Here is a 20,064-nt window from a genome sequence, read left to right as displayed (position 1 = left end):
ACATGCCCACTTTGCCTCCTGTCTATTCCTCCGCTGTTCCTTTAACATGCACAAATGTAAGAAGTACAGGGGTAAAATGGGACAGAGTGTAATCAATGAATCAAAATCAATGAATAATTCTGGCGTATATGAATGAATTTAGTGTGACAACCTCTAAAGAGGTGTTTTAGGAAAATGAATTAAAAAGCACACGAGTGACTCCATTAAGTTAACTGAATTTGATAAATCGAAAATACTATTTGACCTCCATGTTTTTTCACACGTCATAAATCAATTGAATTGCAGGTAAATTATAATAGAGTTGTAGACAAAGTCTTTAGAATAAATTACTCTAAAATACAAGTATAACATTTTATAGTGAATAAATTACTCCAAAATATCTCTCTCTCTCTCTCTCTCTCTCTTTATATATATATATATTTATGTATATTTATATTATAATTTTCTTTAGCAAGTGCCATCTGCTTCTACCACCTGACCTTCGTCTTGATCTCCCCCGGGTCCATTGCCATTTCCTGTTGGTACAGCAAAGGGGGCAACACCCTCTCTGACCCTGGGTTTGCGTCCACGACGGGATGGGATTCCATTGCATCCATCCTTTTTTAGATGCCTGTGCAAGTGATCAGACCTTACAAAAGTTTTATGGCAGGCTTGGCACTGGTATGGGCGTAGCCCTGTGTGTACCCGTGTGTGGTTCTTCAGGTCATAATTGTGTGCAAAAGCAGCTCCACATTGCTGGCACAGGTATGGTTTTTCTCCCGTGTGCTTCCGCATATGAACCTTTAGTTTGTCTTGCCTGTAGGGGAAAAACAAGCACATTATTATAATTGGGGAAAAAAATAAATCAATGAATACGGAAACTCAATGTAAAACTGTAAAAGCTTCCTTATACTAGCTCAGTTCAGCAGCCCTAGACATTAACAGCACAACCTTAAATGAATACACCAAACAACATACCCACTTGCCCATTCTAAGTAGTCAAATCATTTTTGAACGCTTTGATTTGTTATCTGGGGTTCACCAGGTTCTGCTCCCCGTTTCATCTGAAAATGCCCTAGAACCAGCACCTAAGCAGAAGTTTACATTAGCTCTACTGAGCAAAGCCCTACAGTGCAGGGTTAAGCTCATTGCCGGAGAGAGGTAAACTGGGGCTTCAGGTGTAGTGCTGTAGTGGCTATGTTGCTTTTGAGTGTTTCTTTAAATTACCAAATCACAATGACAGATTCACAGTATATATAATATTAATAACAGGTTGTCAACAATAGTGAACTGGGATTTATATTAAAACTATCCATCTCCCAATCACAGTAAGTTTTTGTTTACTGCTCTGTTGTGCAATGCAAAGTTATAAAGATAAATTACAAGATGTCCCATTCCTTTCATTCAAACTGCTTTATTTTAAGTAAAAAAAAATTTAAAAAAATAAATAAAAAGCAAGGACCATCGACTAATTAAAGGAACACTATAGGCACTCAGACCACTTCAGCTCATTGAAGTGGTCTGGGATCATAGTCCCAGGTCCCGTAACCATGCAAAGATAATTATTGCCGTTTTTAATAAACTGCAAAATTCCCTTTGAGGGTTAACTCCACACTCCAGTGGTTGCCCAGACAGCCATTAGAAGGACTTCCGGGTCATTAGGTGACTTTTGGTCACCTGACGCTTTGCATGAGTGGGCATTATAGGGGTGCTATAGTGCCAGGAAAACTATAGTTTCCCTTTATCTCTACATAAGCATGACCACAATAGAAAGCGCAAGTGGTGCTAAAAATCTGAATATACACAGAGAATGCAATAATGTTGCTAATGCAAATAGACAATATGACACTGAAAGTATCCACTCGGACTTTTTTATTATCATAAGAAGAGTTATTGGAAGCTGCGATTCACACAGAGTATGATCTCCAGAAAAACATAAAAAACAAGATGAAAGCAACACAAAAAGCCATAGACATAGTACAAATAAAACATAAATAAAAATCATTTACTATAAGAACATCCTCTCCAAAGTCCAATACATTTTGTGTGCCATAGGTCAGAACAGCAAAGGTATGATCCAGCTCATTAATCCCAACATTCTTTCAATCATTATGCCACTTTGTCCTACAAATGACAACAACTGAAACTGTGTTATGTTAAATAACTAAATTACCAGACGGACCCTTAACCTATAAACAATTTCTATTAGCTCCAGTGCTACGTGGGTAGCATTCAGCCCTATATAGTTTAAAAAGAAGGCACAATTCCAGTACTTTAGTATTTACGTTTTACCAAAAAATATATTTTTTTTAAAAATCTGCAGCCTACCCATATTGTTCTGCAGCTGTAAAATAACCTTTTAAAAAACATTACATCTTTCATATTAGAGATTTTAAATTAGTGAGTTTGCCTCTGGGTTATCTCAGGTTATTCCTCTACCACTGCAAATGGATACGTATTATTTTTATTATTATCAATTTATATATCGCCAACATGCTCCTCAGAGCTTTACAGTTATAGAAAGGGGATATTAGATTGAAAGATGTCCCTGTTCAAATGAGCTTGCAGTGTATGTTTTTACCATGTGATAGAACTAAAATTATTTGCATATTACAGCACACTATAACACCTGGGCACAGGCCAAAGGGAAATGGATTGATATGTCAAAAGACTTGAATCTTATTTCAAGTATTTACGACTTTATTATACTTAAATTATATATAGGGTGAGGTAGAGGCACACAATGCTTACAAAATTCAAAGTATAAACAAAGAAAAATTAGACCTGTGCTGCAGATACTCCACACTGAAGTCCCAAAAGTGTATATACAACCAAAAAACAAACTCGAGTCCTGCGCATCCAGTATAGGTGTGCACACCCAGGTGCTACCACAATTTATTTGAGGAAAGAGTTAAAGCAGCAAACGTTTCGAGTAGCAGCCATTTCTCAATGCTAATGTCCTATGTGCACACTATACAACCTGGGCAGAGGCAAAATGGAACTGGATTGATATGTCAAAAGACTTGAAGCTTATTCAAGTATTTACGACTTTATTAGACTTAAAGAAGCCACTTGTGGCACCTTCTGATGTCGCTCTGTGTGGTTTGGGATTAGTACTCTCCCCAGTGATGTCCGATAGGCCTGAATGACCAATTTCCAGGTGACTAGAATAATTACGGTGTACAGTAGGGTGGCTATTTTAATCAGGACTACTGCTTGAGATGTTTTTTTTCACAGAAATTATACATATATAGAAGAGTCTCAAGGAATAGTGTGACGCAAATTATACTTTAGAGAAACGAATCTTTCTTTCAGTAGAACTCACATATTTCCAACTATCACACAACAAGTTTATTTACTATACATAAAACTGTCGCGAATTGCAAAATTCAGGCCAATATCTTTCTGTTCTAGCAGAGCTTTGGATTTTTTTCAAATCAGCTAAATTTACCTACGTTGACTTTCAATTCGCAATTATTTATAGTTTAGTGGCTAAACCCATATGGTTATTTTGTCACTCAAACAGCCTGTCCTGGTTATTTACTGATGTCCACACGTAGTTCAGATCAACAAAAAAAAAAAGACAAAATAATTACCGTAACTGAATTTGTAATTATTTTCTTTACTAAACACAAATGCAGTTGAAATTCAAACAAAATCGTATTTAGTAACATGTCTGTTTTTAAATCATGTAAAATTCTCACAATAATATATAGTATCTGAATATTTATCAAACACAAACTACATAAGGTGGCTATATAGAAACAAATGTGTGAGATATAGGCGCTAATATTGTGATTTATTTAGTTCTATTTCAGTATGGCAGCTAGAACACTATGTGGGTGCTCCAAAATAACCCACTAGTTGAATTATACAAAATACACACAGTACCAGGTGTAGACTACATAAGGTCTAAACCAATTCAGTCTCATGCAAATACTCAAAATAAATTCACCAGCTTTTTACAGGTGCCCTTACAAAAATATGCAACATTTGCCCAATGGCGAGGAAGTCAACAGATAAATGGTTAAAATAACCAATAAATGGTGGCAGAGCCAGTACACCAAGGACGGCAGATATGTTTTAGAACTGCTCTGTATTAATCGAGGCTCAAAGTCGAAAAACATTACTTTTACCAGCACCCAACCAATACTGGAAGCAGAGACAAAGGAGGAGTGAATGTCCCCACCCTGTTCTGGTGTGAAAAAGACACACATAAAAAGACACGTTCCTTACTCAAGTCAAACCAAACTTCCATTTGCAAAGTACAAGACCAAAATGGAGGAGAACATGGAATCTGAAGAATGATGGAATTTCATGCGCTCATCTACACCAGGCCGTGTATCACAACGTGATTCAGGGGAGCCAGGTGGAGAGGTGATTCCTGCTACAAAAAGTTCAGAAAGACATAAAAAGCAACTTGGGAGCACTCACGGATGAATTTAAGAAAGGGTTAATAGAGTAGGTATGACGCTTTAGAAGGCAGAGTCAACAAGATCATCATTTACCATAACAATGTAGCAGGCCAACATAAAACCCTTCACAGAGCAACAATTTCTGAATTTGCAGAATATTAGAATATATTAAGACAGCATATCTGGAGGCATATGTACATACCGTATTTATTCGAGTATAACGCGCACCCCTAATTTTCGATTAAAAATCGGTATAAAATTTTATACCGATTTTTAATCTAAAATTAGGGTGCTTGTTATACTCGAATAAATATTCGAGTGGGTGCTCGATAATACCGACTGCCGGGCTCATTACAAGCCCGGCGGTCCTGGGGGGGCGGGCAGCAAGCGTTTACTCACCTCCGTGCAGCTCCTCCAGCTTCCCAGTGTAAATCTCGCGAGACCCGCGGCCAGCTCTGACGACGTCAGAGCTGGCCGCGGGTCTCGCGAGATTTACACTGGGAAGCTGGAGGAGCTGCACGGAGGTGAGTAAATGCTTGCTGCCCGCCCCCCCAGGCCCGCCGGGCTTGTAATGAGCCCGGCGGTCCTGGGAGGTATATTTATTCGAGTATAACGCGCACCCCTAATTTTAAATTAAAAATCGGTAAAAAAAATTGCGCGTTATACTCGAATAAATACGGTATGTATGTCTAACCACACTGCTTCCTGCTGACACCAGGGACACTGTCCACCTAGACCCTACCTACACCTAGTTTGTATGGTGTGTTTGCATTTATAGACATACAATTAATACCCAGCTAACTTCTGAATAGCTTCGAAGATGACACAGTCCCAGTAGGGGAGATTGCCATTATGCCCAGAACGTTTTCCTGCAGACTCAGTAGAAACATCATTGACCAAGTTGTACTGCATATAAGCAGAAAGAACAAAAGTGAACAAATCTATGTGCAACGTTACAACAATAATTAACAGTATAGAAAGGATCAGCAATGGTAAATAGTGCCAGTGATCATTTCACATAGCAGTGGCAGTTAGGGGGGACTAGGTCCCCTGATAGTGGAAAATAACATTTAGCAGAGTATGTCATAAAGCATCGAGTCATACTATTGATTTAAAAGTAAATTGTAAACTCATTAAATTTGAGACGTCGCCATCTAGTGTTTTATTGTTTTGTTTTAAACTAGTAAGCAGTCTCATGAGGAACATAGAAAAAACGGAAGCAATGGTGGCTTGTACTGTTAAACACACACACACACACAAAAAAGGGATCTTAGAATACTATTAGAATGGCAAACTTATGAGGACGTCCCCTTCTCTATCCGTCCATCAGGGATCATTGGTAGCACAAAGAGTCCATGGCTAAAGCTGATACACTCTAGGCATAGTGGCACCTAAAGTCACAGCATTCAACCTAGATGCTGTAGGGAATGTGGCAGTGGGCTCGATGAGGTACTGCCTTCTTTGGTCCAGTCTAGGCGCAAACTGGGAAAGGAGGCAGATGGAGAAACAGAAAGTTTCCCTTCCCTGCAAGCTATGTCCCAGTGCTGCAGAACCTTGAGCCCCTAGTACCGATGGAAGTGACCACATTTCATTTAATTAACTTCACAAGGAAGCCACATTTATTGGGTATCTGTTGTGCCCTGAAGGCTGAGGTGGCAACAGAGAATTGTCTTCTTAATTGTATAGTAAAGAGAGAAATTTAAGAATTGCTCTGGGTCATTTTCTAGTGGTGTGGCTCTCCTCACAATTGTTTCTCTGATGCTATATAAATGAAACTGGTAATGACTTCTTTGGGGGTAGAATCTTTGACTGTTTAGAGGACTTAATATTGTGCACCATTCCCGCATTATGAACACCTAATTCTGCTCGTCTCTATAAATGCGAAGGAAGCATTGAGTTCATTGAACAAACATGTTTGTTAATTTATAGCCTCTATTCCAATTCTGTATGCCAATTCATCTGCTTCAGTACTGACTCTCTGAGTTTTCCGTTTTCTAAATTGCAAAACACCAACGGATTGAGGCGAGGATGTCCCCTGCCACCTCTGCTTTACGACCTGGCTTTAGAACCCTTAGCTATTGCTATACCAACCAATCCAGATATAAAAAAAAACTGTCATTTTCCACCAAATCTAGATTATAGACCACAAACTGGGCATGTTTGCTGATGACATCATGATTTAACCAAGCCCCCTGAATTCTCTTCCCAATATGCATACAAGGCTATCCATGTTTAGTGCCATATCTTGTAAAAAAAAAAATCTTTCTATTGACCGAATGAGCAGACAGACGGCCAATTCTGCCAATTCTGTCCAACAATGTATTTGATCAACTGGTTAAGTATTTCCTTTATTCAGTTCCAGATTTTTAGCCATTCTGATGTATCTGGACAGGATGAAATGTTAACTGCATTCACTGTCATTTAGAGGTTATGCTTGAAAATGTGGATATTCTGTCCAAAACTAGCTGTCTGTCTACTGTATAACCCTGTGTCTCTCCTGTCAATCTACTTCTGCATTCAAACAGACCTGTCTATTGGATTTACATTATCCATCAAATTAATGTCACTGAAATGTAGCTTCCCCTCAAAAAAGACACCCCCCCTTTTCTCAGTTTCGTTAATGCAAAGAAAAAAAAGACTATGAAAACTGTTTCCAAATGCAGACTAGTACAAAATATTCAGGTTGAATCAATTTTTGCTCCATCTCTTCTGTATTCCAATTAACGCAAAAGTGTTTGGGGGGGGGGGTCTCTCATAAACTAACTCCACTCCTCACTACATTTCCTCTTTCCGTTCCCTTCACTCTGCAAATGATCTTCTCCTGACATCTGCTTGTTCCCAAATTGCCAACTCTCATCTGCAAGATGTTGCAAGGATTGCCCCGTTCCTTTGGAATTCGCTATCCTGTGCCATCACACTCTCTCAAAGCTTCTAAAAACACCTATTTAGGAAAGCTTACCATCTTCCTAGGTGACGACGTTTTTCCTCATTTAACTTCCCTCATCTCCATAGCCCAGCTCTCTCGCTCCTGCCACTGTTCAGTTCTTCCACACACCACTTTTACCAGCTTATTTCAAAACTGGTATCTGGTCCATCAATCCCTCCGAACCTCTGGCATGCGGTTATTTCTCTTGTGCGTCTTTACCCTTCCTCTTAGACCAGGGGTCCTCAAACTCTGGCCCCCCAGATGTTGCTGAACTACAACTCCCATGATTCTTTGAATTACATAGATAGCCAGAGAATCATGGGAGTTGTAGTTCAGCAACATCTGAGGGGCCGGAGTTTGAGGACCCCTGTCTTAGACGGTAAGCTCATTTAAGCAGGGCGTTCTTCACCTCGTCTCTGTTATATCCCATACGTAAATTACTTGTTGTCAAATATCCCCATTTTATAATTGTAAGCGCTGCGGAATATGTTGGCGCTATATAAATGATGATAATAATAAAATGGTTAGAATGCTTCTCTATCTGAAGAACTGCAGGAACACTGTGTCTTTTGCTGCTGGTGTGCCTTGCCACTAAATGCTCCTCTGTGAGAAGCATTGTATTAGCCAGGAGATCATGGTGAGCTAACAGAGGCCGAGCAAAGCTATGATAATGAGACCCTTTTTGAAGATGGATTTGAGGTAGACAAAGGGTATTTTTTCATAATGCTGTTGGACTCATTCTACTCTAAGGCCTTACCTGGACCTCAAGTCTTACTTTACTTTTATTATTAATATCGCTATTTATATAGCGCCAACAGATTCCGTAGTGCTTTACAATATTATGAGAGGGGGGGATTTAACTATAAATAGGACAATTACAAGAAAACTTACAGGAACAATAGGTTTAAGGGGACCCTGCTCAAACGAGCTTACAGTCTATAGGAGGTGGGGTGTTACCCCTACCTCTAAATTTTTAATAGGATAATACCCTTGTAGTTTTAGTATTATTCATGCCTATAAATCATATAGGCATACAGTTGCATTGGATATAATACCTAAAACATTTATGAGCGGCTATTCTTATGAATATTCACAATATTCTTGTTTCTTAACAAGATTGTTAAAAAAAAAGAACAAAGAAAAAAATATATATGTGGCTTTTGTAATAGTAACAACTTATTTTATATAAGATGTATTCTAATTCTAAATATTGAATACATTGAAAATTCCCAGAACAAGAACAATTGTGAATTTATTAGCAGAGGTGACACCATGAAACACCTCACCCACGGAGGGTTTTGCCTGTAAAAAGTCCTTGCTGTGAGGTTTTGGGTGAGGCAGTTTTTCTACTTTCTGTGCCAAAGCTCTAAAAGAGAAAAACACTCTCAATCCAAGGCAAATGTGAATCTATATTAATGAAACATTCCACATTGGAAGTAAGACCGTATTTAATGTATCAAACAGATAATGCATTCATAAACACACCAACAATTCCAATAAACTACATGTTCCCAGCTTGCACCGCTGCAATCTATAATGAATGCGGCTGCGAGGCTTATTTTCCTGTCCGGTCGCACCTCCCACGCCTCCACGCTCTGTCAGTCCCTGCATTGGCTTCCAGTTAGATATAGGGCCCAATTCAAAATTCTGGCGCTTGCTTACAAATCCCTACATAATGCTGCTCCAACATACCTATCCTCCCTCATACACAAGTATGTCCCGTCGAGACCCCTGCGCTCAGCCCAAGACCTACGCCTATCCTCTGCCCGGATCCCCACCTCTGATGCTCGCCTTCAAGACTTCTCCAGGGCTGCACCTCTTCTGTGGAACTCCCTTCCCTCCTCAATCCGACTTTCACCCAGCCTCCACTCCTTCAAAAAATCTCTGAAAACTCACTTCTTCATTAAAGCGTATCAATTAAACTGTCAGCAGGTTTCTCATCCCCCACCCCATGACTCCTTTCCTGCAACTGTCCAAAATGACATACCAAGCACTCAATAAACCCTTCTCTAACAAACTATTTAATCCCCCTACTTTAACCCTTTGTGTCACTATACCCCACTCCCTCTAGCATGTAAGCTCATCGAGCAGAGCCCTCAACCCCCTCTGTTCCTGTACGTCCAGTGGTCTGATCTCAATTATGTGTCTGTTAGTCCACCCATTGTACAGCGCTACGGAATTTGTTGGCGCTATATAAATAATAAAATAATAATAATAATAAACAAAAATCCTTCACATATCTGTATTAGGTGTACAGCTTTTGCCAAGAACTCTTCGGAGATCTGAAAGTGTCTCAGACAATCAGGAGGCTACCATTCTGTTTTAACTAAATGTGAACTTAAACCACAAAGCCTTGGCCTAGTCAGGGTATGAGATAAGCAGTTCAAGACTTGGCTGCAATTCCATGCATCAAATAGGTGCACGGCAGCCGCTATAAGCTTATTGACAGCTACATGCATAGTTTTGTGAGTGGAACTGTACTTTATAATCCCCAATCTTGCACCCACGCATGTGTACAGTCACAGCTCAGGCTCTTTCAGAGAACCTATAATTAAAAGGCAGAGACTCGAATGGCCTGTGTCCATTTAATAGATACACTCTATACATATTTTTGGAAGGGCAGAGGAAAAAGCATTGCTTCCTCCTCTAATATCTGGTACCGATTCTGACGTTAGTAGCACTGTTTTTTGCAAACTGAATAGGTATAAGCACCCGAGTGCAAAGATACAGGGACAGGTATCCATCCTGCACCATAACTATTACAAGGTTCATAAGAACTTATGGTACTTGAAAGTTCCTTTAACCCCTTAAAGACACATGACATGTGTGGCATGTCATGATTCCCTTTTATTCCAAAAGTTTGGTCCTTAAGAGGTTAAAGGGTTACTCTAAGCACTATGATCACTTCATTGATTAGGCAGTGTTCTAGATGAGGGCCTCAAACCTTAAACACGGGAAAATAATGTACAAAAACGACAGTGTGCACAGTGTCACGGTTGGTATCTTTTAGAATGTAGACAAACGGCAAGAACATCTACAGATTTAGCAAAATTGTGTACTTTGGTTACAACTCGGTTTCAAATAAAATGATAGAATATTCAGAATGTATACCCCAGCCATTTTTGTGATGTGAGGCTTGCTTTAACAAATTATCCAAATCTAGAGAGAAACTATTAACAAATTAATACAAGTTCATGGTAGGAGTTTACACTGTACCCGTCACAACAGGTTATATAATTGTCCTAGTTACCTGGTAAATCGAACCTTGCAGATCACACACTCATATGGTTTCTCCCCAGTGTGGGTGCGGATGTGTCGTGGTAGTTTCCCTGCCCCCTGAATGACCTTCTCACATATTGGACATTTCTGGAAAGCTTTTGCCCTCATCTTTTTCTCCACCTTCTGACTCCAATTTGGGTACTCTTCCCCTCCATTTTCCATATCCTCCTCCTCTTCATCATCATCATCATCATCAGGACGACCAGCGCGAAAATATTTCAAGTAATAGTCCATGAGCCCGTCTTCACTGCCATCTCCTTGTCCTTGACCTTCCTGCTGAGCTGCACTCATCATGTGCTGCAAAAGAGTGCTAGCTGTTAGACTGTCCATTTCACCCATATATGGGCGCCCGACCACACCCTTTATTAAAGGAGATTGTCCGGAATCCAAGAGATCAGACCCTTTGTCAAGGTCTTCCTGTTCCTTCTCAACTGGAACACTGTGGTGTCCATTCAATGAAGAGACACGAGTCCGGTCCTCAATCCTTTTTTGCCATCCATCCAAAACCTGTTCATCTGCACATTTCATTTGCAAATCATTATGGTATTCAGCACCTCCATCAACTGATGGTTCAGTTTCATCATCTAATGGGCACTGGCGGCTCCAAGGACTCCCTCCTTGTTCCTCCTGACCTTTGCTTTGAAAATATTCCAGGTACTCTTTTGCGCGCATCAAGTTTTCTGGATCCCCCAGATATTCACTCTCTCTGTGGCCTAAGAATGGCCCATCCAGAAGGTCAGCACACACATCTCGGACTGAGTTAATTTCAAGCAAGCGAGACGCATCCAAAATTTCACCCACATTTTCGGCACAAAGTGTTAATGTGGCTGTGTAAGCAAAGTCCAGGAGAGCAGACAACGATTCGGCTGTCACAAAGTCCAGTTGATAGACAGTCAGACGGTAAGCTGCTGGACCTGAGGTGAAAAGCTGACGGAAATAACAACTACAGGCAGCAAGGACAGAGCGGTGTGCAGGAAAATCACGGCCTTGGCACAGGAGGAGGACATCACAGAGCTCCCCTCGCTGTCGCTGACCATTCAAGGCACAAAGAACATCACTACTATGGTCTGGGAATGGGATTCCAATGGGGCCATCATCAGTAGAGCCCGTCGCCATATTGCTAGACCCTAGAAAGAAATTAGAAAAAAGGCATACGTGGGTTTATTGAATACAAGTACTTACAGAACTGGGCAGACTAGACTGAATTTTTTGATTCTCATTATTATTATTATTATTATTGCCATTTATATAAAGCCAATTTATTCCATTGTGTTTTACAATAGTATAAAAGGGGGAAATTTAACAATAAGCAAGACAATTACAAAATGTTCCAAGTTGCAGGAACAATATGTTGATGAGGACCCTGCTCAAACGAGCTTACAGTCATGTATTTTAAAATATGTGAACTAGAGAAATGTGTTCAGACTGAATGACGTACACAGGTAGACAAACATCTGAAAAATTATTTGGATTAAAAATTAAAGTAGATAAATAATCTGCATCAAAAGAAACTGCATATGCGACTCTCTTCAGGAATAAGAAAGTTAGAGCTAACATAGCTTAGAATACCAAAATAACACATACAATTATTCGAGATATACAGAAATCTCATAAATACACCAGGGGTCTCTTAAAAGAAAAAATACAAACAAACATAAAGAAACACGCACAAACAACTATACTACAAAATGGAGCTGTTCACACTTACTTTGTACTTTATTGCAAAGTTTGCATACAAATAATAAAAACGATTATCTTAGTTATGCATGCAAAGTACAGAAATAGATGTCTATGTTTATAATAAATACAAATTTCTTGATCCGTAATTATGACTTCATGCCTGAGACCATGACATTTTTTTTTTTTTTTTTTAACAAAGTATAAACTTAATCTATGCAGGAAACAATACATAAAAATTAAAAACCCAATATAAATTGGGCATGTCGCTACTAACAGTTTGCTTCTTTAAATCATGAGCACCTGTACAGATGTATTACCCAAAAGGCAAACTAGGCTATTGCTCAGCTGATGGGTACATACCAATTGCCCACCCCCAGGCCCTCTGCCAATTTGAGTGTCCAGCCCCCCACCCCAGATACAGTATATTGTGTTTTATATCCTGTCAACAGATCTCTTAAATCTTAATGAGGATCTGATGAATCTGGCATTACTTCCACCACTGAGCCTGGACATTTTCCTACATGTGTCCTGCAGGTGATATCAGCTACATGCTCAAGCTGTCAGTACTTTATCACCGAGACATTATTCTGCATTTCTGACATTACACCCACATATAGCTCTATCCCTGAGCCACAATGGCCTGACTAACATGCAGCTATCAACACAGAGCTGTTGCACAATGCACTGCAGGACCAGGGAGCCCACCCCATCTCCCCAGCCTGGGCCCACCACAGTTTCTCCTCCACACCCCCAATGTCACACCTGCCTGCAGCTGGCTCCTGGCTGCTCCCCCACAGCAGGGAGGCTCTGAGCTCACGGAAACACACACGGAAGTCATTGGCAGGCTGGCACCATGCCACCCCACACCCACCCACCAATCCTCCCTGAGGTGGGGCCTGGTGCTTCCCGCGCAGGAGAGGGGGCTCAGGAGTGTGCCAACAGTGACCCTAGGTAATGTATACAGACACCATGCAAGGGGGGGTCCTCTGCACCCCATCACAGTGATCTAGGGTGTGTCCAAGACTGGCCCCCAGGAGAGAGGGGGCTCAGGAGTGTGCAGCAGTAACCCTAGGTGGGGGGGGGGGGGGGACATACCCAGTGCCCTCTCATCACAGTGATCTGGGGCAGGCATAGGCAATCTTCTGCACTGCAGATGTTTTGGACTGCACCTCCCATGATGCTTTGCCAGCATTATTGGGTGTAAGAGCATTATGGGGGGGGGATGTAGTCCACAACATCTGGAGGGCCGAAAGGTTGCCTACCCCTGATCTAGGGTGTGTCCAAGACAGGCCCCCAGGAGGGGTGCATGGTAATGAGTTATTAAATCTTAAATCCCCAGCACCCCAAGCAGAGCCTGGCCGTGCCCTCAGCCCTGGCAGAGATTACACATTCAGTAATAGGAGGATATGCTCCCTGACAGATAATGTAATTATATCATATACCATATATTATTATTATTATTATAATTCACTATACTTAGGGCATTGGTAGCCACTATAGTCCATGCTGTACTTTCACAGGTAGATGGGGGGGTTGTATATTTTTGGGGGTTACCATGGCAACCAGGTGTGATTTAGGTTGCCCCCGACATTATAGCTTTTATGGCGACCAGGTTTATTATGAAAGCCACAGAGCGCTCACACAAGCCATGTGGGCACGGTCAGGGTTAATAGAAACCGGAAGTGATTGTCCAGACGCCGCGCCATCCCATTGGACGCCGCACAGCCAGCGGGGCCAGCAAAGGACGACGGGAAATGCAGTCCCGCAGGCCCCTTCCTTCCACTACCTGCAATCAGCGCGGAGACTACAACTCCCGGCCGCCCGCAGGCGCCGTGTCTCTGCTGTACCTCCTCCATGTTGTGACTCCCCGGTGGGCCCTGTGTGGAGCTCAGTCACCGTGTACAGGAAGCTGAGCTTGGAAGGGGGGGTGGGGAGAGAGAGAGAGCTCCCCCTCCAGTAATAACCCAAACAGTTTAATATAACCGTGTGCTGTCTGTAGTGTAATATCTGAGAGGTTTAACCCCCTCACTCCTGTGCTGGAGCCTGACATGCTGTGTGTACTCCCCTCCCCCCAGGGCCAATGGCGCATTAACCCTTCACCTGCCCTCCAGGTGGGTTATAAAGGGGCGGTGGGTACATTGCTGGTACCTACCTGCTGTAGGGGGGGATGTAAATTGGAGAGGGTCCCCCCTCCCCCAGATCCTCTGTGTGCTGTGCAGAGCTTCTGCTTAATCCCTTCCTGGTTTCAGTGAGGACGTGAGGGGGGTACTCCCTTTCTCTTAAAGGAGAATCAACCACAGACACACTGCACACCTTACCACAAACCACTGGACAATATCATTCTGTGTGAGAAATGACATCCAGCATGGGCTAACACACATCCTCAAAGTGCACTACTTTTGGTGCCCTCCCTTCCCAATTTTGAACAGTTTATTTTACTGTCAGCACGTGTTTCTCTCTCTCTATTATTATTTTTTTTGTAAATATAATCTTTATTTTAGTTTTTCTTATTTTAGGTAGTATTGAGACTCATAGGTCTCCGAATAAACCAGTATATGTTATCAATTAATTCCGTCAGTCATAGGTGTTATCGGGCTCGCAGGCCCACTGCGGTTAGTTCTCCAGCGTATTGGATGGACAGGTCTCCATACATAAACGTTGTGCAATTTGTTGGGTTCAGTTAGTCATATGCGTGGTTGGGCTCGCAGGCCCGCAATGTCGCCGGACGCGCAGGTCCCTTACATTACATGAGCATTTATCAGTGCATATGTCCCGTGTGTTGTGTTTAGGTTAGTTTCGGCTCGTTATTGTGGCTGTGTTCCACTTTGCTTATATCGCCATGTGTGGAGTGGTGGGTTGCTTAACTGTGTGTCGCATTCCTGCTTATGTGCGATTAACTTTACATTTCCTATTAAATTGTATTGATACCGGAGAAACTGACGGAAGCCAAGCACAGAGAGATGGACACAGGTTTCTTCAGGAAGGAAGAGATTCTTTATTCGATTCACTGACCGGGACTCAGAGGGACTAATGTCACCAAAATACAACAAGATCTGAGCCCTTATCATACAGTGTAGGTCCCTTATATAGGCATGTAGCTCTTCCTATAATCAGTTCAACCTACACATACTCTTATCTAATCAACCGAATAGAGACTAAATTCCTGTTTGACCACATGGCTTGCCCAGCACAATGGAGGAGGGGAAATACTCGTATATCCTGTATTCCTACATATGCTCCTTACACTACTGATTGTATCTTAGCTACGTGTAACTGACTTAACTGATACATCAACATATGCAAGTGCACATACCACGTGGCAATCTTGTCCTAGTAAATTTATTTTTACTGAGATTCCACCACATTCCCCCCTTTTGATGCTTCTGATATTTCACAATTCCAGATGCATCACTTAACCATAGTTTGCTTACACCTCAAGTTGCCATGAACCAGACCAGACTTTGCAACTCCCTAAAGATACGAATCCCTCAACATTCCTCTTCCTGTACTAATTCTCCCTGATTTAGAGCCTCATACCTATATATAGCCATTATCTGTGCAGCAGCCTTTCTCTCTGCTATATTCTCTATAATGCTCTGCACAGACCTAACTACCAAAGGAATCAGACATGGTAGGAGAAGGCACAGCATCAAAATTAGCATGACTCCACCTACCAATGCCTTAAGTCCTCCAAACTGCTCATACCAATTACCAAACCAACTACTTGGATTATACCCTTTCCATACCTGGGTAGGCACATGCGCTAGTTTAACCATATGGCTAGTAAGCTCAGCTATTGCTTGCCCTTCATCATCTATTTGAAGACAACAATTGCTTAGGTTAAACTTCCCACATACACCTCCCTCTACTGCCAATAGGTAATCCAAGGCTAATCTATTTTGGTAAACGGCTGTCCTCATCCTAGTATTATGTTTCGCTAGGAGATTGAGCGCTTGCGATGTTTCATTGGTAATTATCTCAACCACTGCCTGTAACCTTATAATACGGTTGAGCATATATATTGGGGTTCTATATCCAAAAGTACCATCCTCTGCCCACGTAGCTGGCCCATAATAATCTATAATACGCTGGGGAGGCCACTCATTATCTTCCCAGGTACCTATCTCTAGGGGTCCCCTTTTCTTTCTATGATTCACATCATATACCTTAACTCCCAAAGTCTCTCCTGTTTCAATAGGCAACAAGAAGAAGGATGGTTTGAGCATACCTAACACACATGCCCCTTCCCAGTCCTGTGGTAACTCCGAATAGGCTTTCTTACCACAGATCCAGTACAAATTTGCTGGGGCTTTCCAACTAGATGTAGCAGATAGGTCAAACCACACATCCTTTAAATTGGTATAACTTGCAAATGGGTTAGGTGGTTCTGAGACATTGGAAGCTGACCACCAAGTTGTATTCTTTGTATTATCATCATAAGCTTTTTGCCCTAGACAAGTCAATTCTCCTACAGATGTATTAAACATTATTCCTTTCCTTGCTATGCAAACATAACCTATAATGGAGGTCTTTAATCGCCACTCAGATTTACCTCTAACACTCATTTGATAATCAGCTTGAGAAGATGTTATCTGTTCAATTGTCTCAGAACCGGAATACATTACCTCCTCTGCTTCCCAGGGCCATTGGTCTCCCATATTAGTACCTCCACACACATAGCAGTTGGTTACATTAAGACTACCAGCAATACTCTCGGCTAAATCAATAAACAAGTTCTTAGCATTATGGGGGATCTTATTCTCTACACTCATCTCCTCGTAGAAAGAATGGAAAACCTGATGAGTCTGGGCTGCCACAGTATCGGTCTCTATCCCTATAAATAATATTGTCCCAGGATCCAAACCTGTCCCATATATCTGGAACCCAAATAAGTTTCCGAACCTATCTATAAACTGTTCAGGATTATTAATAAGTATATGGACTGAATTACACTCCATAGACTTACAATATGGTTTGGTAGGCAACTTAGTAACAATCATATCCTTACCTACTGTCTGTCCCCAAGTTGCCCACCTTACACAAGACCAATATGGACAATAATTGTAGATTATACTAGCTTTAGTGTAACTATAATCTTAATTTTATTAATGACAGAAGGCGAATATTTGCTTATGTCTCTCTTTACTTGAACTCCACAGCAGCACATTAACATAGAGAGATAAACACCAAAGACAAAAACATAAGGTATTTATATAAGGCTCCTCCTAAGCCACCATTTCCTCTTTCATGCTGCGACAAAGCAACGTACACAACAATGACAATAACCAAAAAAAAAGAACAATATAACGTAACAATGAACACCCTCAGAAAGTCCTTCGGATAACGGATGCTCTTGATCTTTATCCTGTCAAATGGTTGACGAAACGAACTGAAGTCGAACCATTAAACTGAAACGAAATAAACAGAGTCGAAAAACACTGATTAGTGAACGAAATGTACTGAGAAAAACATAAATCCCACGATCCAGTACAGATAGGATAAAAAACCTGAAATCCATTACTAAACACCATAAATACAATATCACTGATACTTCCCCACTATCTCCAAACATCACCCCAGACTAGCAGACCTAGCACCTGAACCAAACAATTCAACAAAAATACAATAAGTGCAATCCATTCACATAAGGGGGGGGAAGAAAAACCAAAACTGGGTGGGAAATATTCGCCTCCTGTCATTAATAAAATTAAGATTATAGTTACACTAAAGCTAGTATAATCTACAATTTTATAGCATGACAGGAGGCTTCATATTTGCTGTTTTAACGCTCCGACAGCAAAGCAAAAGAAGCATGGTCCGACGGTCTAAAGTAGAATTGGCGAAACGTCTCTTCCCGTGACCAGTCCGCCGAACGCAAAATGTCCTGAAGGGCAGCACCCGCCAAAAAAGCTCTGGAAGCTGCGGCGCCCCTAACCGAATGCGCTCCGAAGGTCGCATTCACGCCCGCCAGAGTCAAAAGCCATCTGATCCAACGAGCCAGAGTAGGGGACGAGACCGGTTTATGGGGCCTGACATACGAAATCAACAACTGCCCAGAATGAGAAGAGCGCAAAGGAGCGGTAACCGCAACATAACGAGCCAGTGCCCTCGCCACACAAAGCTTAGGCGAGTCCTTGAAGTAAGGGTATGATACAACCGTCGAATCCGACTTGGTACGTCTAACCACCTTGAAGGAGACCCCCTCCGGAGAAAACGAGAAGGCGTTGACATCGAAGGCCCTGACATCCGAAACACGCCTGAACGAGACCAGACACAACAAAAGGGCAAATTTCTCCGAAAGCTGGCGGAAAGAGAGGTCCTGGTTATCAGGCCAATCTTGAAGGAACGTCAAAACTGAACGTACGTCCCAGAGGGAAGAATACTTGGGCGCCGGAGGGCGCGCTAATCTCATTCCACGCAGGAGTCTGCAGACTAGCGGATCCTGGCCGATGGGAAAACCTCGAAGCGGGACATGTGCCGCTGAGATAGCTGACCTAGCCACGTTAACCGAGCGGTATGACCGACCCAGTTCAAAGAGATGGGACAAAAAATTCAATACGCTAGATACAGGACCTGTAAAGGGATCGGTATCCCGTTCCAAACACCAGCGACACCAGGAACCCCATGCCGAAAGATAACACCTCCTCGTCCCGGGAGCCCAGGAATCCCAGAGAAGGTCTCTAGCCGATTGCGATAACTCCTCGACATTCCAGGTACCCCTGAAAGAGTCCAAGCCACCAAGAGTAGGTGGCCTTCTCCCACTAGTGGGTGAGGGTTGCCCCGGGGGTCCGAGAGGAGCAGTCGAGAAGACGGTAACAGGAGAGGGTCCTGACAGGAGAGATCCAGGAGCTCCGGAAACCAGGCCTGACTCTGCCACAGCGGGGTCAGCAACACCAAGGACACACGTTGACGTCGAACTTGTAGTAACACCCTGGGAATCATAGCGAACGGAGGAAACGCATACGCTCCCTGCGAAGGCCATTCCTGGAGAAAAGCGTCCACCGCGGTGCACGCCGGATCCGGGAGCCAACTGAAGTACCTCTGGGTCTGGTGATTCGTCCTGGAGGCGAATAGATCCAAAATGAACGGGCCCCTCTGGGTCTCGAGTTCGAGGAAGACGGATCGCAGGAGTTTCCAGTCGCTGGCATCCCGCCAATGTCTGGAGAACCAGTCCGCCGTCAGGTTCGACTCCCCCGGGAGATACTCCGCCTGTAGGGTGATGTTGCGCTGGAAGCAGAAGCTGTAAATCTCCTTCGTCACCTCCGACAAAGCTCGAGATCGAGCGCCCCCCAAGCGGTTGATGTACTGCACCGCCGAGATATTGTCCATCCGAAGGAGGACGCAGCAGTCCGACAGGTGGTTCGCCAGGCTCCGAATCGCAAACGACCCCGCAATCAATTCCAAGCAATTGATGTGGAAGTCCGATTCCTTGTCCGACCACGGCCCTCCCGTGGAACCCGTCGCGCATGTGGCCCCCCAGCCCCACAGACTCGCATCTGACTCCAGCACAAAGTCCGGGGTTGGCCCGAATATCGCCTTGCCGTTCCAGGCGGACATATGCAGGAGCCACCAGCGCAGTTCGGTCTTCACGTCCGGGGACAGGGAGATCATCTGGTCGTAGGAGGGTCTCCTGCGCAGAAAATGAGCCTTCAGCCGTTGCATGGCCCTGTAATGGAGTGGGCCCGGGTAAATCGCCTGTATCGAGGCCGAGAGGAGACCCACTATGCGAGCCAACGTCCGGAGGGGGATCTGGGCTTGACGCAAGATCCGTCGTATCTCCTTTCG

General features: G+C 42.8%; 1 protein-coding gene across 2 annotated transcripts; it reads right to left on the bottom strand.

Annotated features, from left to right (window-relative positions):
* Nucleotides 1-405: 405 nt before the first annotated feature.
* On the bottom strand, nt 406-14,522 carry ZBTB7A (zinc finger and BTB domain containing 7A). 2 transcript variants are annotated; one of them, XM_063453304.1, is made up of 3 exons: nt 14,432-14,522; nt 10,571-11,726; nt 406-796 (listed from the first exon to the last, which is right to left on the bottom strand). In XM_063453304.1, the coding sequence occupies exons 2-3, from the start codon at nt 11,713-11,715 to the stop codon at nt 448-450; spliced, it is 1,494 nt and encodes a 497-aa protein (XP_063309374.1). In that variant the 5' UTR covers nt 11,716-11,726; nt 14,432-14,522; the 3' UTR covers nt 406-447. The 2 variants fall into 2 exon arrangements, with proteins under 2 accessions (XP_063309374.1, XP_063309376.1); XM_063453306.1 differs by lacking the exon at nt 14,432-14,522 and adding an exon at nt 13,042-13,096.
* Nucleotides 14,523-20,064: the final 5,542 nt, after the last annotated feature.

The sequence above is a fragment of the Pelobates fuscus genome, chromosome 5 (assembly GCF_036172605.1).
Source record: "Pelobates fuscus isolate aPelFus1 chromosome 5, aPelFus1.pri, whole genome shotgun sequence".
NCBI lineage: Eukaryota > Metazoa > Chordata > Amphibia > Anura > Pelobatidae > Pelobates > Pelobates fuscus.
Note: the sequence above shows the minus strand (reverse complement) of the source record. Positions and strands in the feature narration are given on the sequence as shown.